Genomic DNA, 17,480 nt, shown 5'->3' on the forward strand with positions numbered 1-17,480 from the left:
CCCCAAAACTACAGTCTCCCTGGGTTGTGCCAAAGGTTGTGAAGAGAACAAACCGGAAGATGGATGACAAGGAAAAATTTTTCATCACTGTCTCCAAAATGTGCAGTTCAGCTGATGGTGACAAGTAAGCCTTTTATTGCTATTAAATAAATGTGAATGAAACTTTTTGTGGCCTGTGTAAGCAAAATGACTACTTGATCTGCAGGAGGTTGGTTGAGTTGTATGACTTCCATGTAACTCGTGATGATCTAAGGTCATTGGGTGGAATGCATAGAGTTAGTAACCATGTAATGAAATCTCCACCTGATTAGCTATTGTGTATAACAGATGTTGTGCAAGCTGAAACTTAAAAATTTTCTCATGTGTCAAACAGGTCATGTCAATGGTGTGCCACATGCTGATGGGAGAAATAAAAGAGGGGGGTGGACAAGTTAGACGACACATATTTGATGCCTACTTGATGGTAAGATTGCTGTAATATTACTTAATTTCAGCAATAGTTTACGTCAATATGCTTATAGTGTCATATTTTGCAGTCCAAACTTTGTAGTCCAGGGTGGAGTGTTGCAGTGAGCAAGAAGGAACTACAAGAGGAACATGTTGGTTACAACATTGGGGATTGTGACTTGATTTTGGGACCAGCACTTGTAGACCAACACTGGTTCTGCTTTGTGCTGGAGCCGAAGGTCATGAACTTCTACGTGCTGGATTCACTGAACGTATATGTTAGTGGGCAGCCAAAGAAAAAGAACAAGCAGAAGGGAACAATTGTTGACGATATGGAAAAGTTCCACAACATCGATAATTATACAGGATGTCATATTAGATCTTGCACACTGTCTAACTTGCAAATTATCTTGGGCACTATGGACATGCTCATTAATGAATGTGGTGACACGAAGATATGGAACATTCTTCCCCAATGCACTTGCACATATTTTCCATGGACAACCTTCCACTTTGCAAATGACAGACATTCTCTCTTGCTGTTCCTCAAAAATTTAAGCTTAAAGTTATGTGCGATGCTAAACTTGTACAAATACTCCCTAAACAAACCAGCATGTGCAATTTTCTGCCCCACGCCTGTAAAAAGTTCCAACCATTTACTATAGTTCATCTCAGTAATTTGTGCCACTGCATTCCCTCCACTGGAGCTTGGGCCTTCATGCGGGCCATCACTGCCTACATGTGAGCCACTTGAGACTTGATAAGGAATGCATTCAGCAGTACTTTCATGACTCACATGCTCATAATCGTTTCCCAAACTGATATAAGATACAGCCATTTCCTGGCGTGACAATCCCAACCATCTTTCAATTTCGGATCTGCATACATAATAACTACAATTGTTAGCATATTGACAACATCTGTTCCTACATTCACTACATTATCACAGCAAATAGCAACTTACACCAGCAAAGATTTTTTTACTTACATTTGTGTATCAGTCATCTCATGTGGTTCTGTCTCAATTCTGCATGCACGATAACTACATTTGTTAGCATATTCACAACATCTGTTCTTACATTCACTACATTAGCACAGCAAATAGCAACTTACACCAGTAAAGATTTTTTTACTTACATTTGTGCATCAGTCATCTCATGTGGTTCTGTCTCAATTCTGCATGCACGATAACTACATTTGTTAGCATATTGACAACATTTGTTCTTACATTCACTACATTAGCACAGCAAATAGCAACTTACACCAGCAAAAAATTTTTTACTTACATTTGCGCATCAGTCATCTCATGTGGTTCTGTCTCAATTCTGCATACACGATAACTACAATTGTTAGCATATTAACAATATCTGTTCCCACATTAACTACATTAGCACAACAAATAACAACTTCAACCAGAAGAAATTTATAACTTACATTTCTTGATCATTGATTTTATGTCTTTCAGTCTCATTGCCTTTCAATGATACATACACATGCGCAATGATGTCATTATGCACAAAAAGATTTCTAACTCCGCTATCATCAACAAGATTAATTAATGTCCTCTCATCATACTTGACAGTATACTTCATGTCCCAACTGCTACCATCATAACCACTGCATTCTGATATAGTTGCCCTTAAATCTTCAAGTGTCATTCCATCTTTTATCGTTTCTGCATGTACTCTGCCTCCATGATATCTAACTTGACCTTCAGGACTAATAACAAATTCTCCATCTACATGAAAGTAACAAAATAATTCCTTCCCAGGAGTGGAGCCAATATTACAATTCATTGTGCAAGCCAAGCTGAAACAATTGAATAATCATTACGTTAGTTCACCGATAATGATATTTTCTCACTTCTTTAAATAAAGATAAATGACAGTACCTCTTCACTCATTAACAACTTTAGTTTATGCTTTCACACTTTAACATTAGCTATTAACTATAATATCTACCCTATCATAACTGTCATGCCTCAAACTTCAATGTCATGCAATCAGCTTCGACTTTCTCCCAAAAACAATCCTCCATTCCCCAACACTAATCACTGTAAACCCTACCAAAAAGCAACAAACCCCTATGGATAAATGCTTCAGCTCAGGCAAATAAAAATACGAACTTCACTATACCAACGAAACGCTATAAGTACGCATGCTTCGACCTTTGTACGTAACCCCATTTACTGTATCAGCTTCGTCGGAGAAAACGTTGATAGACCCATATTGATAAATGATCATGGTAGGGGATGAAAAGACGAAGATTGTGGTGCACAAAATTACTTCACTTGCTTTTTTCAACCTCATTTAGATTTCAAGACCAAGAACGTCTACCCAACCATACCCACAATCACAATACTTCAAAATGAAGAACAAAACCACCGTGATTAGACCCCAGGATGAATAGACGATAACTGTGGTGTGAGAAATTACTAACCTTGCTTGCTTCAACCACCTTCCAAGGTCCCACCGTCCAACGTTCTCCACCTTTCTGCATTATAATTCTACAGAGCCATAAGTGTCATCGACATTTCCTTGCTTCAGTATAATTCTTTTTGCTTTTACATCAGAAGGGCGAATTTGTCCATTTGCCCTCATTATACAAATGACAGATTGGGTCAATGACCCAATCTGTCATTTCTACAATTCCAGGACCCAAACTGGAATTGTATATATTGGAGTGGCTTTATCTGTCATTTTCCCAAAAAAAAATGTGAGGAAATTTTATAGAATGATTACTTTTTACAATGATAATTAAATTGAAAATAAATATATAAATTAAATTAAATAAATATAAAATCTACCCATATCTCTCTAGTCTGCAATTTAAGTTACTTTAATTAATTTATTAAGATAAAAAAAATGACAGTTAGCTCATTACATTTTTCTCAAATTGAATTTTCTTTTTCAGCTTTATCATATTAAATGATATTTTGAAGGAGAGAAAGAAAAGAGTCATATTTAGCATTAAATATACAGATGAAATTAACAAATAAGCATGAATTGTTTTCAAAATGGTGCCTATTCCTCTGGCCCTATATATAAAGCATTTTCAGTATATTTCACATAAACCAAGAAAAATGTTAAACTACATTAACTCTTCATTAAAATATAAAAAATTTTCAACTTTGCCCATAATTAATATATACATATTTCAAAAGAAATAATTATCTATATCATAATAAATGAAAGACATAATAGTACACTCCTATTAAAAATTTAATGAAGTAATTTATAAATAGGATTATGAAAAACTTTTTCTCCTTACCTTCTAAATATTGCAGACCGACAAATTCTACTAAGAGTGATTTAAGAAGCATCTTTAGTGGGATTATAGTGGAGTTTTTGTCCATGATCATTTCTCTCTAATACTCCGCTCTTCTCTCCTTGACTCATGTTTTTCCTTTGCGTTTCAGCTGCCGAAAAATGACCGACAACATTGGGAGATGGTGAACGTTTAAACTGGGATTATTAACCACGATTAATAATTTTTTTGGCACAAATTAATAATATTTTTTCACTAAGCACACGTATCTCTTTATTAGTAGAAATCTTCTTCAAGGTACTATCATGCATTAAATGTGAGCAAATTTTTTAGCAAGAATTTAAATCTTGGTTTAACGTGCAAATTAATAATTTTTTTTTTGCCACAAAATTTGATTCCACAAATATCTACCTTTCCTTATAACTTGGGGCAAGCAAATTGAACAACCGCTTCTGCAATTACTGATCATTAACCACGCCCTCGCCCTCATCAAATGGGCTTGGGCTTCATTTTTGTGACTTCTACTTTTATTGTAGGAATTTTGGGCCATTTCACGGCCTAACTAAAAATAAATTCCATAATTTATTCCCTAGGATATTTCTACAATATTTTAAAAGCCGAACTGAAAGTCGCACCAAAAAAGTTAGCGGATTACAGTTCAAACGGTTGAATTGGTCAAATCATTCAGTTCAATTGGTAACATAATTATTAATCTAAAAATAATGTTAAATATGGATAATAATACTATCTCCGGTTCTTAATATGAAAGTTAGTTGACTAATTTGAGTAGTTTAAGAAAGTTTATTAAGTTAGTTATTTGTCATAAATAGGTATCGTTTTTCATAGAATACTCTTGTTAATAATGTATATTAGCTAGAATTACCATTTGATGAAATTTTTAACATGTATAATTATTATAAAGACTACTTAAAAAATAAATAAATATGAGAGACAAAGTAAATTAAAATATTATATTTAGGATCAAACTAACTCTTATATTAAGGACTGAAGGTAGTATACATGTAAGAAATAAAATATCAAATTATTAGAATATTTTGAGAAATTTTTTTCTTGACAATTTTTAGAGAATTAAATAGTCTAATTATATATACAAATTTAAATTTATATTAGTCATTTAATATTTTGACAAAAAATATTTTACATAAAAATATGTAAATAAAATTTATATAAAAATAAAATTAAAAATATAAAAATTAAGATAAAAAAGAAAAATCGTAAATAAAAACCTTGAAATATAAATTGTAATTTGGGTTTTTTAATTCACAAAATTGTTGCTAAAGACCGAGTTTTAAATATGAATTATGAAATATTGGGGAAAAGATCAAAATACCCCATTTGATAAAAAAAAAAAAATTCTCTCATCATCTCTTTTTTCCTCTTCCTCTTCTCCCTCTCTTCCACTCCTCTCAGCTATTTAGCGTGGAAAATTGAGCCTGTGGCAGCATCAATCATTAGGTCTATTGGCTTTGCTTTTTAACTTGCATTTCTCTTGGCTTGCTTCATGTTTACCACCACAGGTACTACTAGTCGTTCTTAGAGTCAGTAATATGGGTTGCACCCATGGGTTCAACCCGCCAACCTGCCAAAAATGACAAGTTAGGGTTGGCTAAAAGCCAACCCGCCACTACCTTCAAAAATATAACCCGCACCGCCATAACCCGAACTCACGGGGGGTTGGGCCGACAACCTTGGGGCCAACCCGTGGGTTAACTCACCTTTTTTTTTAAAGAATAAATAATAAAGGCAAAAGTAAAGCAAAATTTCACTTAAAACTTCATTGGATAAAGAGGGTTATTCAATGTTGCTCATTGGTTTCATTGGAAAAAAATGTGTGAACTTGTGTATTATCATGTTAGGAAATTGGACAATCATATACTATTTGTATTTTATTGTGTTGTAATTTTTATTTGGATGTTTGTAATATTTTATATAATTTCTAGTGTTTTTATTTTTGATTATATATAACTACTAACATTTAAAAAAATAAGAAAATTTTTAAAATTTTTTAAAAAAAGCAAAAATAAAAATAAAAATTCTGGCGGGATGGGGCCAACCCATCTTGGTGGGTTAGGGTTGGCAAAATACCAACTCGCCAGAAAACGGGCCTTTTGAGCTTGCACCATGTAACTTGCAACCAGTCACGGGCCAACCCGCAACCCGTGGGTTGGCCCGTTTTACCAGCCCTAGTCGTTCTATGTAACACCTTACGTTTGCGACCTTATATTGTGTCAAGTTAAGATATTCGGAAGCGCAATTTAAGGTCACTGGGTTGAAAAATCTGAATTTGAAAATTTCTTTTCCCGCATTACTATTCATTGTAACCTTAAACTTGACATAACTTTGGAAAATCGTAACTAATTCTAGAAAAATCGAAATAAGGTCGTTCCAAGTCTCACTCGAAGCTCTTAACATCATATATCAAGGAAAAATGACCTCAGGTTCCACTTTAATCAGAAACGCATCCGTTTTTAATTTCGAAAAGTACTGTTTATTTGGTCATTTTTCTATTTTCCAGGATTTTTGCCTAACTTTGAACAGGCATAACTTCTTGTACAGAGATCCGATTGTGACGCTTTACCACTCATTTTAAAGGGAAAAATAAGATCTATTTTCATGCCAAATTTCAGGGAAAAAGTCAATCATTTGACCAGGGTCTTCGTTGGTCAAAGTTTGGTCAAATCTAGACCATTTTTATCCCCTTTTTCACTAATTCTAGCACCATTTCGTTTTTTACTATAAGCATACCATAACCACATATAAAGGTGCTCTACCATTAATATACATTCAAAAAGGTTATCATATCATGTGTTCATGATCAGAATATGCTTACATGGCTTGAAAGAGAAAGGTTCAAAACCGTATAATACAGTACATAACTAATAACTTTCTCAAGCCATGATTATTTCTTTTCCCTTATCCTTGGAAGTAGTGGCACCTAGAATATCATGTTGTAGGAGGAATGAGATTTCATAGAAATCCCAGTAGCATTGAACATACAACCATCAGGTTAACATGCATAAGATGTCATGCTACATGCAGTAAAATAACATTGCTAGTCTTTATGCCATGCCATAACCATTCTGTATCCATGTCATCATATCATAGAGCATATAATCATTCTGGTCAAAACTCAATCATGCAAGAGCCAAGGCATACATTGCAAGGAGTTCACATCATCTGGGCATAAACATTCTCATGGCACATAAACACACATAGCAGAAACACCAAATGCAGATCAACAAAATAATTGCAAGTTCACGCTACCTCAATTCCACGCTTAATGTTTCCTCCTTGTTCCCTTGCTTGAGATCCTCCTAGGTTTCCAGAAAATTGCCTATCAACCATACAGTAAGGGTATGGTAAATTCCATATCTAGTATACAATTCTTTCTCTATATAATGCTACCCTTGTGCCTTTCAATTTATAATTTCTGTATACCTTTCCTAATCCTTTGACTTTGGTTTGACCAAGCCTTAATCCTCAGTTAAGGTCTTGGAATTCTTCCTCAATCCATGATTAATCATGTTTTCTTGGTTAATCATTAACCCTTAATCCTTAATCCAATATTTAATTAAGGTCCTCAAGTCACATAGTCATTAGTACAACATAATCTTCTAAGATTAAGTCACTAATCCCTTATGGATTAACCATTAATCATTCTCTAATCAACATGATTAACCTTTAATCATTCCTTAATCAACATGATTAATCATGATTAATCATCCTTCAATTAGCATAACTAATCACTAATTACTAATTAATCAGGGTAGCTAACCTTAATTACTTACTAATCTTTAATCAAATAACATGATTAATCTTAGCTATCACTAAACCATAATTAATCAAGGTAACTAATCCTAATCTTCCTCAAATAAATAATTAACTAAAAATAATTAACACTTAGGGAGGTAAACGTACCTTAATTAGCTCTTAATCGGCGATTAGAGGTGTCTAACTTTGCTTTCTCCCTTTCTCTCTCTTCTTTCTTCCTTTCTCTCTCCTAGAACTCAAGAACACAACATTCCCTCTCATGCAAACCTCTTTGGCCGAATTGTTCATGAAAGGGGGTATTTATAGGCTTTGATTTTTCAAAATTCCAAAAATGCCCTTCGGGAAAAAGATGCGATCTCGGCCGTCCATTTTTTTCTACTTTACACATGGACAAATCTTAGGGCACACACCATAAGAAGTTGACACATGGATGGACACTTAATCACCATGTGATTTTCATGTGGAAATAAAATATTATTTTATTGTTTTGTCTCTTATTTCCCTTTATGCCCTTGAATAATTTGGAAAATTTCAACTTTGTCCTCCCCCTTTATTTTTGGCCAAAATATTACTCTAAATATTGGGAGAAAAATGACTCATCCGATATTCAGTGCAATCCATTGGTTATTTGTGTATTTTCGGTCCGATTTTCCAACAATCCTGTCCAATTTACTGTCACAAAATTTTGATTTCAACACCTCATTAAATTCCCCTCATTCCAAAGGTATTCCATGATTTTTCTCAAGTTTTACCTCCCTCTATAATTTTCTAAATTTTATTCCGTCAAAAATCACTATTCTACCGATAATAATTCGGTAATAAATATTCTTTAAGCTAACCTCTGCATATCCAAAGGTGGGAAGTAATTTTATAAATTAGGATAATATGTCATATAATTTATCCCTATTTTTCCTTGAATTTTTGAGGCCTCTATATATTTTAAATAATGGAAATTGGCTAATTTTTCCTTAATTAACCAAAAATTCCAATAATTACAAATAATTCCCTGATAAATTATTTTTAATCTTATATTCACCTTCTAGGCCTCAAACGTTATTCTGTATCCTCCTTTCTATTTTTCATGATTTTCTGGGAATTTTCAAGAATTTCGGACATTATTTCCAATACTGCCCTTTCTTAACCGATCTTTTCAAAAATGACCGTTATGTCCCTATCCTGATTTTTCTTCATAGCCTAGATCCTCTACCAGTCTTCTATACTATTTGGCCTTAGTCAATCACAAATCATTCATCAATTAGAATAAAATTATCAGGGTGTGACATTCTAGCTCTTTTTTTCTATTGGTTAAAATTGAGCCTATGTAGACTTGTTATTTGACATACTACACTTGTAATGTCTATATCCAGACTTGTTATTTAACATACTGCGCTTGTAATTTTCATATGTAGACTTGTTATTTGACATATCGCACTTATATTTTTATATCCAGACTTTTTATTTAATACAGTACACTTGTAATTTTTATATGTAGACTTATTATTTGACATACTACATTTGTAATTTTCATATCTAAACTTGCTATTTAACATACTATACTTATAATTTCTATATCCAGATTTGTTATTTGACTAAGAAACTTGTAATTTCATTACTAGACTTGTAATTTTCATATGAATACTTGTTATTTCACTTAGTGGAGTTGTAATTTTCATATCAATACTTGTTATTCCACTAACTAAACTTGAAGTTTAAATATATACATCCTAACTTATTATTATGCTGGCAAGGTTGAGAATTTCTTAGGACTGTCATGAGAAATAAATGACTAATGAAACATTCTTCCTTTAACCCCTTAGAGTATGCATTTGGAAGCGTTATAGTTCAAGCGATTCACAAAATAAGCCGGTAAATTTAATTTTGTGATTGGTTGTCGGGTTACTATTTACTGGTTAAATTCCATATTTTCAGTCCAACTTTGAGTAATCATAACTCTTAGCACGCACATCCGTTTTAAGTGATCTACCACTTGTTTTAAAGATCAGGATGTGTACTTTACTCATATCAAATTTTATGAGTAGAATCAATCATTTAGCTCACATCCACTTTGTTGCTAATTCGTGGCTCATTTAGGGACCTTCTATTCCCTTAGCTCAATTCAACATTTTCCAATAAATTCTTTCCTTATGATTTGCTATGCTATTTTTTTACATATAACATTACCATTCATCTTCTCACTTCATAAACTATTCCCATACATCATCATAGTCAATTACACATGCCATCATCATCATTTAACATCACATAACATAAGTGGCATGTTTATATCATACATTATCAAAGTGTATAATGTGATACAATAACTTTCTTCAATTGTTTTCCTCTTTCCTTGATTTCACTTCATGCATCCCTTGCTTGACATTATCACCTATTATGGTTGGTTAAGGAAGGGTGAGATTCGGAAGAATCTCAGTAGCAAACAGTAACCACCTAAACATACATGGCAAGCTTGACATTTATAACATGCTTGCAACTTGACATTTCACTACAAGAAAATGTAGAATTAGCAGCGGAACATTTCTAGCGGTTCAACAAAACCGCTAGAAATTCTAACATTTCTAGCGGTTTTTAGAAAAACCGCTGCAAATTACTGACGGTTTGACCATTGCCCGTACATTTCTAGCGGTTACCACCTAACCGCTAGAAATTTAGAGCTAGAAAATTTCCCGGGTTTTGGCGGGAACTTGGCGCCAAATTTGTAGCGTTTATTTTCTAGCGGTTCAGGCCAATAAACCGCTAGACACTGAAAATTTCTAGCAGTTGATGCATGAATCACTAGAAATATTTTTAATTCCCCGAGGAGTTTAGAAATTTCTAGCGGTTCGGGTAAAAACCGCTAGACTTTTCTAGCGGTTCGGGTAAAAACCGCTAGAAATTTCTAGTGGTTTTTACCCGAACCGCTAGAAATATCTGCCAATTCCCGAGGCACTTGTGACCGTTGGGATTTTCTAGCGGTTCTGTCCAAAACCGCTAGAAATTTCTAGCGGTTTTGTGGAAAACTGCTAGAAATTCTCGGTCTATATAACCCCCCCACTTTCACTTCTTCAATCGTTCTGGAAGCGAAGCTCTGCTGAATTTTCTCCACAAACATATTCGAGTTCTGATTCAGTTGCAGATCCTTATTTTCAGGTAAAAATAGTAATTTATTGATAAATAATTTTTATTTTATGTTTTATTTTATTTAATTTATTATGTTGTAGCTTATAAATAATTTTTCTTTTTATTTTATTTATAAATAGTTACTATTTGTTGTTATTAGGATGACTCGTCGGCACGGGAAAGACCTAGTTGATCCTGAGAGAGCTGGACCCAGTGAGGTTCATCATGATGCTGGTGAGCCATTCCCCAGCATTCATGACTATGATTTCAGCGAGGAGGATATCCTCAGTTTTATGGAGCAGGATGATGTTGAGCGGACTGAGGAGGCTCATTTTACTGGGGATGAGCAACCCCATGCTGATGCTGATGCTGCTGACGAGGAGGAGGAGGAGGAGCAGGATCAGGGGAATGAGTATCCCCAGGATGCGCAGCGTCCTGCTCCGAGACGTCAGGCTGGTTATGAGGTGGAATTTGTCGGTAAGTATTTATTTAACTTTTTAAAATTTTGATCAGTATTTAATTTATATAGAAATTGTATTAATTTATTGATATATAATTTATTTCTTAATTAAATTTTGCAGACACTGAGGGGAACAGGTCCTATTGGAGGCTGACAGCCAAAGAGCTGTCTATGATGACGAGCGGACGAGTGGTTGTGCCGCTCAATGAGTTGGGCCAACCGACGAAGAAAGGTGGCCAGTTGTACAACAAGTACGTGCGCCTCCTTGGTCAGCAGTGGACGCTGTTCCCCATCTACGTGCAGGACTGGAAGAAGATCACCTCAGACAAGAAGCAGCAAGGCTGGGAAATGATGAAGGTAATATAAAATTGTTATTTATAATTTTTTTAATTTAAATAAATGATTATATATTTTGTTTTCAAATAATTTAATTGTTTGATTATAATTTTTTATTTATTTAATTTGTTTGTTATTTATAATATTTTTAAAAGTAGTTAAATGAATATATATATTTTTTATTTAAATTATTTAAAAGTAGTTAAATGAAAAAAATTTGTTATTGATTTCATTAATTTATTACTTATAATAATTTTAAATTTAGTTGAGTAAAAATATTTTTTCATTTAAATTACTTAATTGTTTAATTATTATTTGTTTTTGATTAATTTATATTTTATTTATAATATTTTTAAATTAGTTAAAAACTAATTATTTGTTTTTGATTATTGAAATTGCTTAATTATTTGTTTATAATTTGTTATTTAGTTAATTTATTATTTTAATCATAGAGTAAATTTATTCTGGGGGAGGAGTTGAGGGTTGACACGATCAAGAGGCTTGGGATGGCATGGAAGAACAGGAGGGCCGACCTGTGGAGGGAGAAGAAAGGTGACGGGACGAGGCCCCTCCAGGAGATACTGGCAGATGTACCTGGTGGAGTCCCGGACCAAGACTGGTCCAGTTACGTCTATTTTAGGATGACGGCTGACCAGATGGTATGATAATGTTGTATTAATTATAATTTCTTTATTTTTTATCCGACTTGACTCATTTAATTTAATTTTTTTACATTTTGCTTCAGGCTCTTTCTAGGAGAAATGCTGGGAGCGTCAGGCATCAGACGATACGTCATAGGGCTGGATCCAGGAGCTTTGCGATCACTTATGACGAGATTGTGAGTACTTGAAATAAATTTATTAAATATGTATATGTATTTAATTTGTAACTAATTATTTCTTTGATTTCATTTACAGAGGGAAAAGATACGGCAGGAGCGGGGATACACGGCCACTTATGGCGAGATGTGGCCGATGGTGTATAGACCTCGAGACGGGCGTGCGTCGGATGAGGTTGAGGAGATAGCGGTAAGTAATAAATTAAATATTAATATAATATCACAGTGTAGATATCATTATATTATAATTAACTTCTTTATATTAATTTTGGTAGGCATGGATGACTCAGGTCGATTCCGAGTTGCGTGAGTCTCAGGGGTCTGCCTTGGATCCCACCGCCTCACTTTTAGCGGGTCGTGGCCGGCCGCAGCACCCTGGTCGAGTTAGCGGGCTTGGACTTGGACCTACACCGACTAGGTTGCCCCGCTCAAGTGGCGCTGGCCCTTCATATACTGCCGGGAGCTCTCATGCGAGTGCGAAGCGGCCGGGTTCCTCATCCTCAGAGGAATTGCGAGAGGAGCTCAGACAAGAGTTCGAGGCCAGGATGGAGGCCAGGATCGTGGAGCGTGATCGTCAGCTGCAGGAGCGTGATCATCAGCTGCAGGAGCGTGATCGTCAGCTCCAGACGCAGCTTGACCAGCTCTTGGCAGCTGCTACGGCTCTGCGTCATGTGGTGGTCAGTATAGCTCCAAACATCTTGATTCCTGAGATCCCCGACCTACACCTGCCACCAGTCCGGCCCCTACCCCCCCATCCGCCAGTCCAGTCCCAGCAGGTTGAGCGGCCTGCCCACCCCCAGCTGGAGGATCCAGCAGAGGATGATCACGATGATGCTGCTTCTGCCCCTCACCCATGATTTATCTTGCTTTCATTGTATGGGATTTTATTAGAATTTTGATTTTACGGTTTTATATACTATTTAGATATTTATTTAAATTTTATATTTATTTGTTTACTTTATTTATTTATTTCTATAATTTTATTTATGTCAAGTATTAATTAATATTGAAATATTTATTTATTTATTACAACATCAACATTACAATTTATTAAACACGTTAAACATGTTAATTAATCAAAATAATTCTATAATCATTTATTAATTTAATAAATATTTATTTTTGTAATGTTATTAATTTATTGTGTAGTATTTCTATTTAATATTTAAAAATAATATCATTTGTAGCGGTTCTAAAACCGTTAGAAAATTCAACTGAATTTTATTACATCGTGAAACTTTCTAGTGGTTTTATAAACCGCTAGAAAATTAGTAATTTTCTAGCGGTTTACAAAAAAACCGCTAGAAACTTACCTCATTTTCTAGCGGTTGATAAAAACCGCTAGAAAATTACCTAATTTTACGTAATTTTCTAGCGGTTTTATAACCGCTAGAAATTTCAAAACCGTTGGAGACAAAATTCCCGTTAAACCGCTATAAATTTGTAGCCAATATTTTGAATTTCTAGCGGTTAATAACCGCTGGAAAATGAAACTTTCTGTTAAAACCGCTACAAATTTGTAGCGGTTTTGTAACCGCTACAAAAAAATGACCGTTCCACCAGCCTCCTTTATAAGCTGAAGCACTCCAACTGAATTCCATTTTAACTTCTCTTTGAGCTTCCTGTGTCATATTTTCACGAAATTTGAGCATTATTAGTGATGGATAGGTCGTGGATCAACTTGCACCGGTCGACTCCGCAATACTTGGCTGGTCTAAACTATTTCTTGGATTTTGCTTTCGCCAATGCTGCCGTAAATGGTAAGATTCAGTGTCCCTGTCCTAAATGTAATTTCAAAAAGTGGCATCCTAAAGATATTGTTAGGGAACATTTAATCTTTAAGCCTTTTCCGCGAGAGTACGTATTTTGGCAACTACATGGGGAACGGCTAGATATGGGTGCTGAGTCAGTTCCAGTAGTTTCACGGATGGGAGTTCGAGTGGATGAAGCCGATGCCGTGAATGATGCTGTGCGTGATGCTTTTGGTGTTCACGAAAGCTCGAATCCCAACGAAGATGAAGTAGAGGGACCTCAACCGGAGTTTCTAAGAAACAAAACTGCTCGGGAATTTTTTGACCTCATGACCGAAGCTGACAAGCCTCTTTATTCTGGGTGCACAAAGTATTCGAAGTTGTCATTCTTGGTGAGGCTGTATCACATCAAATGCTTGTGCGGTATGACTGACAAGGCGATGTCCATGTTGCTGGAATTACTGGGAGATGCTTTCCCCCAAGCTGAATTCCCTCCATCTTTTTACGAAGCAAAAAAGATTATTAACAAGCTTGGCTTGAACTATAAGAAGATAGATGCATGCCCAAACGACTGTATGCTATACTGGGGAGATGATGCCAACAAAGAGATTTGTACGAGATGCAAGACGTCACGCTATAAGTCGGTACGGAAGGGCAAGAAGCAAAAGAAGAAACCGGCCAAAATTCTCAGGTATAAATTATTACAGCGTGTTACTTGTTCTGTCTCTAAATATTCGATATTTGAAATTCTTAAAACAATTGATTATGTCATCAATTTTTTTAAATTGAGTCAATATTTAGTATTTAAATATTCGGTATTTTAAATTTTTAATATATTATTTTCTTAGATACTTTCCTTTGAAACCACGGTTGCAAAGAATGTATATGTCATCAAAAATGGCTCAGCATATGAGGTGGCACGCACTGAGGAAAATCTAGATGGTAGGTTAAGGCACCCACGAGACTCGGAGGCGTGGAAAGCATTTGATGCGAAATTTTCAGACTTTGCCAATGATCCTAGAAATGTACGTCTTGCATTGGCAACCGATGGTTTCAATCCCTTCGGAAACATGAGCACAAGTTACAGTATCTGGCTGGTGGTGTTAATTCCATAAAATCTACCACCTTGGATGTGCATGAAGCAGAGCTCCTTTTTGCTTTCCATGATCATTCCTGGCAAGAAAGCACCAGGAAATGATATTGACGTATACCTGCAACCGTTGATACACGAATTGATCACCTATGGACGAATGGTGTTGAGGCATATGACTCACATGACAAGCAACTATTTAATCTCCGTGCAGCCTTGATGTGGACAATAAGTGATTTTCCTGGTTTGGGAACTTTGTCTGGCTGGAATGTTCATACTGGGTTGGCCTGTCTTGAGTGCAATTTTGATTCTGTGCCATGTCGCCTTCCACACAGTTGCAAGTGGTGCTTCATAGGACATCGATGGTTCCTTGATTCCAAGCACAGACTTAGATTGCAACGGATTCGCTTCGATGGGAAACAAGAGAAGAGAGATCCTCCTGTTACTTTGTCTGGTATGGATATTTTGCGGCAGTTAGAAGATGTTCATGTCGAGTTTGGTAAGAGTGTGGATCCCGAACGATTGGGACGACGATCTCGTGGGACATCTGATACGCAACCTATGCAATGGCGGAAGAGAAGCATATTTTTCACTCTTCCTTATTGGGAATCTAATTTGCTACGACACAGTTTGGATGTTATGCACATTGAAAAAAATGTGTGCGATAATGTGCTATATACGTTGCTCAATGAAGCTGGAAAGTCCAAAGACCATCTCGCAGCTAGAAAAGATTTACGGGCCTGGGGAATTCGTGAAGAGGCTTGGCCTGATGAAAACGACAAGTTTCAGCCAGCTAAATTCACCTTGACAAAGCATAACAAGGATATCTTCCTCTCGACGTTGAAGAACATAAAAGTACCAGATGGATATTCTAGCAACATCTCAAGGTGTATCGATCTGCAGGCTCGAAAGGTTACTGGGTTGAAAAGTCATGACTCTCATGTTCTTATGCAACAGTTACTTCCATTGGCCTTGAAAAACACACTTCCTTCTGATGTATCGGTGGTTTTGGTAGAATTATGTTCATTTTTCAAGAAGTTGTGTGCGAAGGTCTTGGTAGCGGAAGAGCTTGATCAGCTGCAAAATAAAATTATTCTTACACTTTGTCACTTGGAGATGATATTTCCTCCATCATTCTTTACTGTTATGGTTCACTTGACTGTCCACCTTGTTCGAGAAGCAAAGGTTGCTGGCCCAGTTCACTATCGATGGATGTACCCTATAGAGAGGTACTAGATTATCTTTTATTCCCGCCTCTTTAAATTTCACATTGTTCTTTCATTTACTCGTAATTATTAATGCAATTTTAACTTACAGGTACTTGGGAAAATTAAAATCATATGTTAGGAATAAGGCATGGCCTGAGGGGTCAATAGCAGAAGGTTATTCTGGAGATGAGGTCCTAACTTTCTGTTCGAGGTACTTTGATGACATGGAGACATCTTTTAACCGCCCGCGTCGCGTAGATGATTCTCCTCCTGGTCCTTCCACGTCAACTTTATTTCCTCCTGTTGGGAAACCAGTTGGAGGATATGAATTCTTCAGACTCACTCCTACAGAGAAACTCCAGGCACACAGACACGTTTTGATAAATTGCAGCCAAGTTGAACCCTTCATGCAGTAAGTATATATATCATATAAGCTCACTAGCTTTTACACTTTATATTTGTTTCTTACTGACTTTTCTAACAAATTACACTTTACTATAGTGAGTTTAGGAGTTATCTCAGGCGTCAGCTACGGGGCCGTGCGCGTTCTGCTGACATTGATAAAAGAGTCCACAAAGAGTTTCCCAGTTGGTTTACACGTCGAATATGTAATGACAACAGCCCATACACAGATGAATTCAAAGCTCTTTCTCTCAGTCCGTTAGACCATGCATGAAGGTTTACCACGTACAATGTCAACGGCTTCAAGTTCTGTACGGTTGGACGTGATCAGGGATTGCTCACACAAAACTCTGGAGTTTGCGGGACATTCGGAACGAGATGTTATGCTAGCAGTAGTGATGGCGATATGCGCTTTGGAGGCGTCACTTACTATGGAAAGCTAATTGACATTATTGAGTTGAGTTACCAGCTTTTCACCGTGACACTGTTCAAGTGCTCCTGGGCAAATACGACAACTTCACGGGGACTCGCTACTGACCATTTGGGCATCACCTTAGTTAATTTCTCTAGACTTATTCATACGGGGGCATCTGAAGATGATGAGCCATATATCCTTGCTTCTGAGGCACTCCAAATTTACTATGTCGAGGACGAGAAACATAAAGACTGGAATATGGTCGTTCACCTCAAGCCACGGGATCTTTATGATATGGGTGATGGTGACATTATTTACGACAGTGAACCCTTCCAACCCTCGAATTTTGAAGACTTC

The 17,480-nt window shown here is 36.0% G+C and overlaps 1 protein-coding gene across 1 annotated transcript in view; it reads right to left on the minus strand.

Moving 5' to 3' along the window:
* Window positions 1-1,113: 1,113 nt before the first annotated feature.
* The window catches only part of LOC114757810 (uncharacterized), a 72,118-nt gene continuing 55,751 nt past the window's right edge, over window positions 1,114-17,480 (minus strand). Inside the window, exons 2-8 of the mRNA XM_028946911.1 lie at window positions 2,887-2,940; window positions 1,882-2,256; window positions 1,734-1,772; window positions 1,585-1,623; window positions 1,436-1,474; window positions 1,244-1,325; window positions 1,114-1,182 (exon numbers count right to left, since the gene is read on the minus strand). Of these exons, the coding sequence (XP_028802744.1) occupies window positions 1,114-1,182; window positions 1,244-1,325; window positions 1,436-1,474; window positions 1,585-1,623; window positions 1,734-1,772; window positions 1,882-2,256; window positions 2,887-2,940 (697 nt within the window). The remainder of the gene's footprint in view (window positions 1,183-1,243; window positions 1,326-1,435; window positions 1,475-1,584; window positions 1,624-1,733; window positions 1,773-1,881; window positions 2,257-2,886; window positions 2,941-17,480) is intronic.

This window comes from Neltuma alba, unplaced genomic scaffold, assembly GCF_004799145.2.
Source record: "Neltuma alba isolate B1F8T4 unplaced genomic scaffold, ASM479914v2 tig00010645_pilon, whole genome shotgun sequence".
NCBI lineage: Eukaryota > Viridiplantae > Streptophyta > Magnoliopsida > Fabales > Fabaceae > Neltuma > Neltuma alba.